General features: G+C 37.3%; 1 protein-coding gene across 1 annotated transcript in view; it reads right to left on the bottom strand.

The window, feature by feature from the left end:
- Positions 1-1777: 1777 nt before the first annotated feature.
- Positions 1778-10744, bottom strand: part of lmbrd1 (LMBR1 domain containing 1) — a 47510-nt gene continuing 38543 nt past the window's right edge. Inside the window, exons 15-16 of the mRNA XM_026189524.2 lie at positions 3360-3451; positions 1778-3219 (exon numbers count right to left, since the gene is read on the bottom strand). Of these exons, the coding sequence (XP_026045309.1) occupies positions 3109-3219; positions 3360-3451 (203 nt within the window). The 3' untranslated portion in view covers positions 1778-3108. The remainder of the gene's footprint in view (positions 3220-3359; positions 3452-10744) is intronic.

Raw genomic sequence — 10744 nt, 5'->3', positions numbered from 1 at the left:
GCTGTGGTGGCAATGCAGAATGCACTTTCATGTTTACAGAATTCCTGATTGTTATAAACTTCAGAGTTCCTGCTTGTGTCGGACCACACTCTGATAATTGTCCCAGCATTAGTCAGCAAATACAATAATGTGCTGCACAGTTTTTAATGCTTCAATCCTTTTATATTAAAGACGGACTTTACACTATGAAAGACGTCATAAAATCCACATTGCATGTTTTTTGTAGACATAACATGAGGTATACGGTGATGCAAAGAACTACACTGCATACATATAGTCAGAGTCGAGCACTGGGCTGTGGAAAGGAGTTGGAAAGAATTGGATCTGACTTATCCTGAAACTTTGAGTGAGTGCTATATGTACTGAGATGTATTTTTTTGTTGTTCATCACCCTATTTGGTTGGTTGTTTCTATTTTGGGAGACCTGAAAGGGCAGGCCAGCAGAGCTTTTTCGGCGCACAATGACCCGAGCATCTTGTTTGGTGTCTTCTGACAGCCCGGCTGCTTGTTGCCTCTGATTCGTGTCGACATGTTGCAGAAAATACATTTTTGGTAGATGAGGTTTTCAGGTTTATCAAACTCCATTATTCACACACTAACCTAGAATTACCAGTGGTGACATTTTGTCTCTCTGGCAAGGAAATTATATCCCCAAATGTCCTGGCACTGTCAAGATGACAGTACAATCACATACAAAATCAGGACATACTACATACTGTAATTAAACATATGAGTAAATATAGTCAAGATAAAAAGAACGTACAACCTATTTCAAATCTAAGGTTTTACGCCTTATCTGGGCCCTAGAAGGTCTTACAATGAGGTAAATACAACTCAGATAAACTCCAAAACATGACATTTAACACCCTGTCATTATTTATTTAACAAAAACTAAGAACATCCGCAAATCAAATACACATGATTAATTGATTGAGTTTGAGACCCTCTATAAAAGCAGTTTTGGCAGTTTGCTGATAGCTCTAGTCCATCACAGGGCTAGAGCTATCAGTTATTTTAGTAATCAAGTATTCTATGAATTCTTCCATCAATCAAGTAAGTGGAGAAGAAAATACTTTTGCTTTATTGATGAGGAACAGTCGATATTTGAAAGAAATACGGGTTAAAAAAAGGAAATGAACTAATTATAGTGTAAAGAGGGAAACAAGGAGAAAGTAGATATGACAAATTACACAAGAACTGAACTGCATCAGGTCTTATGGGGAGATGAATCCAGATTTGAAGTGTATGAAATGAGGGCAGGACAGAGGTACAACACTGTCTACATTTGTACAGCACGGTAGAAGTTCTGTCATTGTTTTGTGTTGCATTTCATCCAGTGAGATTTTGTCAGAATGGATGGACTTACGAATGCAGATTTTGATCCACCATGTAATACCATCTGGAAAGTGTGTTATTGGGATCACTGCCAAACACACAGTCAATGCAGCAAAAGCATGCCTTGATACAGAAACACACAATGAAACATTATCAGGCCTCAACATTAATGAAACAGTGTGTGTTCATCTTGACAGAGAAAATATACATCCCACATTTCTCACATATTTAATATCTAGTAATTTATATTTTATACTTTACAAACATGTCATCTGAAATTATTACTGCATGAGGGGAAAAATGTAACAAGTATTACAAAAAAACGATATATTGACATTTGCACATGCATTATTATTTGCAGATTGGTGATTCTTGTTTTAAAGTGGCGTACATAGTTTCAATGAGAACACAAACTGTATGTAAAAAGGCATTAAAGCCATGATGGGGTTTAAAACAGCTTTATTTCTTTAAACACAGGCATCGTTATATATTCAAACAACTTCCACAACCGATAAAGAGCAAGTATACAAATGATGCAGCTTCAGTCATCATCATCACCATCACATCACTGCATCCCCTCTACTGATTCTCACAAAAGGACAACAAACCTAACACGAATATCAAACCAAAAACAACCCAAAACAAAACAAAAACATTTCAAACTCATTCTGGCTGATTTCTGAGCGATTAATTTAGGTTAGCATATCCAGTGTTGTGTCCCCATCATGGTCACACACATTCATGAGGCACAAGCACTTGGCTTCCAGAGTAAATTTACAGTTTTTCATCATCTTCCTCAAACAGATAAGTACCTTGCAAAGATTTTAATATGTATGTCTAAAAGAAGCCCATTAATAGATCTGCCACTTTTGCTGTTAATAAATTCTCAAGTGCAGGCAAAAATGAGAAGTAGTAGTTTAATTAAAAAGAAAGTCACATCCACATTTTTTTATTTCTATCTTTTCTAGTAATTTTACTATTTTCCTACCAATAAAGAGAAGAAAGCTGCTGAACCCATATAATTAAAACCACAATTAACTGAATCCTTGAAAATACAGCAGAGACAATTGGTCCTACATTACACACACACAGAGAGTGCAGGTATGCAAGTAGAGTAACATTTCACTGTGCATAACGGTCCCAGACTGCCAATAACTAATGCAGCGCATCCACTCGCACTATTTTTAACCTCAGATAAAAATCAGCAAAATAAACTGACAAAAAGTGCTACTGCTGTCAACACTTGGGATTTATTAGTCTTTCTTATACCAATTAGCTTTTCAGAAACAGCTTGTGTAGGTTCGACTGGAATTTTAACTTAATATGTAGATAACCAAACCATGTAAAAGGTCTAGAAAGCATACAGAAAGATTATAAAGCACATTTAGACCTGAGCTCTACACAAATAAAGCTTAGATTAAAAAAAAAAAAAAAAAAAAGCAACTATGCTGCTACTCACAAATGTGTGTGCTGAAAAACAACCAATTTATTTCAGTTAACAGTTAACTTTAAGGTAGGACTGACTTGGAGAACACTTCCAGTATCCTGTCATTAGTAACACTGACGGAGAAATACAGTTGAGAGGTCTAATTAAGGGGAGGCATGCGTCAACTTCAACCAAAGATGAAATAGCTGTACAATAAAATAAACAAAATATATTTAAGAAAAAAAAAATCTGTATTCATTACTTAATGAAATTGTGCTTTCTAGTCCCTTTTCAGTGTTGGTTATGATATCTATAAACCTACACAAGTGAACAGTGATTCTGCTTTTTCAGTGCACGTATTCATCATCACTGAAGTCTGAGTCATCGGCCTCCACTTCTCCTTCAATCACAGACTTCTTCCCTCTGCAGCAGGACACCACCAGACCAATGAGGAAAGCCTAAAAACAACGATGAAAGCACACATGACAAAATATATCAAGGCTCATTTCATTGCTAATGTGGAAAATATTTAGCTGAGGACTTGAGCGATAAATTCAAAATGCAGACAGTGACATCTCATTCATATCTTTGGACTTACTCCAATAAAAGCCCAGTTCCCAAAGTAGTAGATGGTGCTGAAGAACCAGAACTTGTGAAGGAAAAGATAAGACCTTGTCACAGTGCACTGATCTGAAAAGAAGAAAAGCACAACATTAATGACAGAGGCTATATGCAATGTCTTCTCTCTGTGGCAAGTTTTAAATCAAGCAGTCGCTTTGAAGTATTTGTCTCACAGTATTGTTTGGACACCTGTCGTGTATTCAAATGACAGGCTTGAAAATCAATACTTGACTAATGTGGGCCCAAACGGTTTAGTAGTTTCACTCTAGTGGTTCATTGTTTTTAGGTGAGAGGTGCCTGCATGACACAGATAGGTTCTCTGTGGTCTGGAGCACAATTAAATGTGACACATCTACTGCTGCTTTCTGTTTATAATTGCACAAGTGTATCACTTGTTATACACCTGTGTTATAAAGTAGTCTATATTAACTTAAGAGCTCAACACAGGTTGCTGTTACTACATGGAGCAGGGCCTCGGGCAATTTTGTTATTGTAACTAAAAAAGACAACCAGTCGTCGGAAAAGAGGAAAGCTGTGTCACTGTCAGTGTGAATATGGTTCAGCCAATGAATAAAACTGGAATGAAATGTAACATTTAATAGAGTATATCCACTATAACACACTGAAACCCCAAAAGGCAAAAGCATGGGCCCACAGAGGACACCAGCAAATGTGAAGACAGTGAACCATAGGTTATGGGTTATGCATGTAACCCCAATTCTCTGATGACGCAAATTCAGGCTCATGACTGTGTTATAAGTAGACATTTCAGGCACTTCAGATCTTTAGATATGAATCCATCACAAGTCTGGTCACCAAATATGCAGTGATTCCTAAAGAACCATTTCCAGCTATAAGAAGAACAAACCAAAGAATACAAACTGGACTATCTTTGTATTTTGCACCAGGAACCATGAAGTGTCAAGTTGACGAGTTTGAATCCAGTATCTTAAATTGTGCTCTGAAATGTTTCGTACAATTCAGAGATCTAAGTCATCATCATTTCTACATCCACTGACAAAGACACGGCCTATGTCCATATAGAGGTAAGGTAAGGTTAGGTAAGGTAAGCCATAGAGCAAAGCTTCTTTGAGTTAAAAGATGACAGTCGATTTCTTTGAAATGACAGCAGAATGACTAAGTGCAGGGGGAAGAGAGGCATATTGTTCAAATGACGTTTCTTAAGACAGCTCAGGCTGTGCAGCATCTGATATTAAATGGATGTATTTACATAGATGTATGGAAATATGTAAATTTCTTTATGTATAGGTAATTGTGTAATGACTTTACCTTTCTCGCCCACTTGACATTAAATCAGACTGTGTGGCCAATGAATGACATCCCCTAATTAAAGCCACAGAAAACCTGCCAAACACCTTGAAACATTGTTTGCAAGTGTACCTTTTATCCCCTTAACATCCGCCCACTTTTATACTGAACAAAACTAAAAGCTTGAAAGCACTTTGTTTGTTATTCTCTTATGATGAAAACACAGCCCAGCACATAGTGATTCAACAAGTATGTGGCCTCGGAGATGACAGAAAACATAAGAAACAACCATTTTGCTGTGTACCTACTGTTATTACAAAGTAAAAACTGCTACGGCTGCTTCGTCTCTGGTATTTGTATCTTAAAATGGTTTATAGCCTTCATATCTTTGCTTTGAATCGATGACTCAATGAACGGGCCTGTGCCATTTCAAATACACTGGCAGAATTTTCCTTGAGTGCCGTAGAGTGTTAAGAATGAAAAGGCAGAAAGTGCTCACACAGATATCGATTTGATTTCAGTTTTTGTGTGCACTGCACTTTTGCCAACTACTGTGTAAAAACTGATAAAGATGCATTTAAGAGGATCATCTATTTACTTGTAGTGCATTAAAGCACCCATTCATTATGTGTATGTGTTACTGTAGCTAGCAACTTAAAAGCAACACAAGTTAATTTGTGTAGTGCATTTCTTACACAAGGGCAACTCAAGGTGCTCTCACTTAAAAATTTAATTAAAAAAAAAAAAGAATTACAACATTAAAATGCAAATGAAAAGAATAGAGAAGAAATTAGAAGAAAAAACATTAGACACGAGGATTGAAAACAAAGGAGTGCCAGATGGTTGATGTTGAGCACTGAAGGGTGAGTCAAAGGAAGTGCAGAACATAAATGTTTTAGTGTTGATTTCAAACAAGGCTGAGTTTCGAAAGTGGAAAAGACTAAAGAGGTTAAATGCTGCACAATAGTAATCCACTAAATGAACCAATTTAAAGCTGCCACTTCAAATGTATCAGTTTTCTGGGAGAACCTTTTTGTCCCAGCCTCGACAGAAGTAAGCAAACCTCAACTCTGCAATGTTCCTCAAATGACATTTTATTGCGGTGACCAAAGGCAGCTCAATCATTATTGACTCAGCACTGTGATCATGAATATAAAGCACATCAAAATCAAAAGCCCCAGGAAAGAAACTCGCTTATTGCTTACATAATCCAATTGCCTTCTCTTTTCTGTCGAGCTGCTCTTTTCCTTATGCTGGTGACATCACCTTTGAGCTTCAGCTCCCCACTTTTTGAGTGAACTGATACTGTTATTGATCCGACTGCCGCAGACAGCAGAAATATTATAAAAGTCTTAAGCTGAGTCATTTAGCCTTTATGTGTATGAATGGGTATTGGCAGGCGTGGTAAAATGCTGGTGACGTCAAAAGTAGAAAGTGCCAATGATATGCATGCCATGTCTGGGTCTCTTCTTAGCTCCACAATTGTTTTGTGTGAAAACACAGTAAGAACAGATCGCATTTATTAATTAGCTTAGCCATGCACACTTAAGCAATAAAAACAACAAAGTATATATGGAAATACACTCCTTTATAGGACTTGCATCATTTCTACAGAACAAGGCAAGAGAGAAAGTCCCAAAAGCTGAAGTCTGGCTATGTTAGAGAGCCATCTGGAGCATTAACGCCAACCCTGCTGTGCTGCTCCTATCACACTGTTTCTTACACAGCTCTTCACACTGACTTGAAACGTATGAACAGTGCAATCAGACCTACACAAAGCTACATGACATCAAGGTCCACAGCAATAACACAGTCTTTTTGATTTTTTCCATTAAAGTCAATACTTTTAAAAGCTTTCCCTACCAGAGTTCGGTGGAAAAATTCAGCTCAGTGCTGTTTCATCTATAATACAAATGAGAAGACACAATCCCACAGGAGTTGTGATGTGCAACAAGAATCAGCTTTCACTTCACCAGGACCAGGAGATAATAGAAGAAGCAAGTCTTTCTTCATCACTGTGACCCCACTCTTTTGCTCCACTACCTCAGCCATCTGTAGCTCTCCAGCTGCTTACCAGAATTGCAGGGCACTGAGTGGGATTTACAGATGGTTCACAACAGTGGTCTGCCTAAATATATTATCACGTACACCACTGACCAGCTTCACCTTGAAATCATTACCGTTCTCTGATAAGAGTATGGGGCAGCCAGGGAGTGCAGGTAATTTCACCCTGACTCATGATACCCGGGTGAGTGCTGCCCGGTGTAGGATGATGCATTATGCATAACTTTCGTCTGTGCATCTGTGCAAATACATGCATAGTACTCTGCACACACAATGTGCTCTTCCAAAAGGTTCTTGATCAGCAAGCTCTTGTGCCAAAACCGTATGCTTTTACTTTCCATCTAAAGTCCTTTGAGAATACTGCCATTCCTTCAGCAGAACTATTTTCACATTTCTGGCTTCACTTATTAGTGTTGTGCGTAAGAAGAAAAAAAAAATCACCAGAAACATCTTTTGGCAGTAGACAAAAAAAAAAGAAATCAATTTGAGCAGTGATCAAGTTCCACAAAAAGATAACACACATAACCTAACTTGACCTCACCAAAACTACTGATCATACGAACTAAAACCAAAGTGAGAAACAAACTGTTTTCTAAAGCAAAGGACATTAAATTAAGTTTTCAAATCAAGACGAATGCTAGGAACTATTACTTTTTAAGAAAGAAACCGTAATTATTTTTACACATTTAGCTGAGATAAAGGGGTATTGGGAGCATCAGGTACAGTCAGGTATTAGATGTAGAAAGCTCAATCTTCTCTTAGCTCTTTTTTTGTGTCTCTTCCAACCCTGAAGGAAACAGCTGGCTGCTAAATGCCCCACTACAATCAACAGGTCTATAAAAACTGGGTTTATTTAAAATTTTCAATTAGGATCACTTTTAAGCAAGGAGTAGCATTTTAATTAAGCGTCTTTAAAGCTCAACCTCTATCAAAAAAGTAATTTTATTTCTATCAGTTAATAGTGGAGGTCTTTCTGAGCAATACCAAGCAAATATACCCTTTGAAAAGTGATTTTCTTTCCTCCTATAAAAGGTAAGGGGTGTCTGTGGATTACAAAATGGGCATTTTTCTTTCAGGAGAATTACTTTTGATTGACATATTCCATTGTAATGCAAATTGATGATGATCCCATTGATGGAAAGAAAATTACTATTAATTTGAGTTGGGGTTGAGGGAGTCCTGTTGAAAATTGCTATGGTACCTGGCATCTCAGAGCTAACACGACGCAACCAGCCCCCTCCCCAACTCTTTAAAACAATGCTGTGGAAACAGGGAAGTTGCTAGGAAACAGACAGGAGTCTATAAGTGTACAGTTTGATCTCTAAGATTCAATATAGGAATAATATGATACGTCTTTCAAGGTGAAAACCCAGCTTTATGTTGCTATTAAATGAATTAAGCTCACACTGCTAGAATTTTACCCGTAATCACGCAGAGAAGCTCACTGATAAATTGAGCCACTGGGTCAAAAGCAAACCTTCGACTGGATGTATTGATATTAAATGTGAAATATACTTTCCTTGCTGCATAAACATGTTTTTAACGTTTTGATCTGTTCTTCTCCACAAGTGTGTTGTTTTGGTAAGAAATTCAGTGAGCTGCATTGGGTTCAAAGCTATAAAAATCACTGGTCAAAGTGTCCAGGGAATGAGTGTAACCACAAGCTGAGTTTCCTGAATTAATGACGTAGGTGTTAACATGACTGCAAAAAACAACAGTTAAGGACATTTAATCCCTTAAGTGAGGCAGTCATTATTATAAATGGACAAGAAAGAGAAATATGTGATGGGTTGGCCACAATAAAAATCACTGCATCAATAAGTGACATTGAAGGTTATTTAAATAGCCCAATCACATAAATGTCAGTCACACAAATTAAAAAAAAAGAATAAATAATGAAATTCTGATTATCCAAAAAAGGCTTGTGTGCGCACATAGACTCACAGAAAATACAACAAAAACACCAAAAATAACAACAAACAAAACTGACTGGGAGTAGTATTTTGTTGATGGTTTTAGATGCATATCAGAATTTATGATCAAAGCAAAGCCCCCTGCAGAAGTAGCAGCATGAGCATCATGGAGGTAAGACTAATTTGACAGAGCAGCTGAAAGTTCTCTGTGTTTCAGCCAGGCTTCATAAAACCTATAACTAAAACTGAACAGGGAATATTGCAAAAGTTCAAGTTTGTGCCAGGGCTTGTGAAATGTTACAAATATAAGATATAACACACACCCATTTTTTTAAAACCCTAAAATGCCTTTACTCCCTGTGTTAAATTGGATAATCAAGAGAACTTCAAGTTTCAGATTGTCTGGCGCCATGGCAGCTAAATCCTGAAGATTCATTTCCATTACGCTGAGTAAATGAGTAATGGCATGGTAATGACCTTAGAGTACATAATGGAGAGCCTGGCACTGAGCACCTGCTCGCCAAGATGTTAGTGTCATTACCCAACTGTGACCAATCGCCCAATCAGTCACTAGTTTGACTTCTACCCTCTTTTGTCTTAGCTGTCTTGATGTAATGTCATACTGTGGGTTATTACAAAGTGATGCAGTTCCCGTGCCTTGTGATGCAAATTTCTACCAAAGGGTATTGCCATAATTTTTTCTCTTATCATTATTTTTACATCAACCAAAAGGGCTTTTAAATCCCAAGAAAAGATACATGTCTCCATATCTGTGCTTGAGTTCATACTAGATTAAAATTTCAAGAATAAGGAATTTGGACACAACTGGCAAATTCTAGGCAAATTTCTCACGATGGCACCATAAATTAAAGAACAACTTTAATGCCTTTACTATTTACTAATTATTACTATAACTGTTACTACTGTTTTGTCAACAACAGCATTTCTCAATTCTCAGATAAAAGTATTAACATGGTATGAAAAACAATGAAGAACCAACAGTTTACAAGATGAGCACATTTTTTAGATAATGAATCAAAACGGGTAAGTTTTAACAGAACTCATTTTTTCAAACTATGAAGTCTGCTGGAAACTTGCTTTTGTCAGCTTTATAGGCAAGGCACAGTTCCTCTCCAACAAGTCTATATCAATTACGGAAAGAGCACCGATCTCCTGAGTCTTCTCTCTGACACAAGACTCTATCTTCCTGCACCTAACTCAAGCGTCAGATTCTTCTGGTGGCTGTCCTCTGTTTTGTGCATACTCAAAGTTTTTCAGACTTTCCCAACTTTTGCAATGATTACTATTTGAAATGTAGTTTGCTTCATTTTTTTTGCTTCAACTTCATCATTATGTAGCAATTGTTAGATTAATGCAGTGGGTACAGAATAAAGACAATCAGCGTTGGTCATGTCTGTGTCACCCCAAAAATATTTTACCATACATTATGTGGAGCACATTTTTGCTCAGTGTGACACCCTGGAAAAACATAAATTGTGCAAATCAGATAAATGGAGGCTCTCGACTGTTTGCGCTGCATGTAGTCACCTTTCCACAACTACGCACTGTCTAGGGGCAAATCAAATACTATCTTCTTATAAACAAAAGGGATATTATCTAAATGGCAACAGAATTTTTTTTTTTATCATACAGTCACTTTTTTTTTAACTGTTTAAGCTATTAAGTGTCTGATTGCAGTCCCTCTCAGTCACATGTGTTATCTCTGCTTGACACTTCCTTCGCCTCATGGTAGGTGGTACAACGGCTGTTGTGAAAGCAGGAGCCATTTACAAGATGGCAAAAAAAGAACTCATTTTACTAAGCTGGTCAAAAGACAAATTACAAATCTTGCCAGACTACTAACTCCAGCAATAACGACACCTTTAGTATAACAGTGCTGAAGAGCTCCAAAAAAATTATGAGATAATTCTCACAACTAATCAGGAGCTCTATGGGTCATTTATAATGACCGCACGTCACACTGGAGCACCTCATATGTAAGAAACCAATTGATGTTTAGGCCACTCTTGTAAGAACTACCTGAACTGCTGCTTTACAAAAAGTGTAAAAACCGCACATTTGAACCATTTTTTGTGAAAAGCAACAACTCAGGAAC

The sequence above is a fragment of the Astatotilapia calliptera genome, chromosome 13 (genome assembly GCF_964374335.1).
Source record: "Astatotilapia calliptera chromosome 13, fAstCal68.1, whole genome shotgun sequence".
Lineage (NCBI taxonomy): Eukaryota > Metazoa > Chordata > Actinopteri > Cichliformes > Cichlidae > Astatotilapia > Astatotilapia calliptera.
The sequence above is the reverse complement of the archived record's forward strand: the minus strand, read 5'-3'. Positions and strand labels throughout refer to the sequence as shown.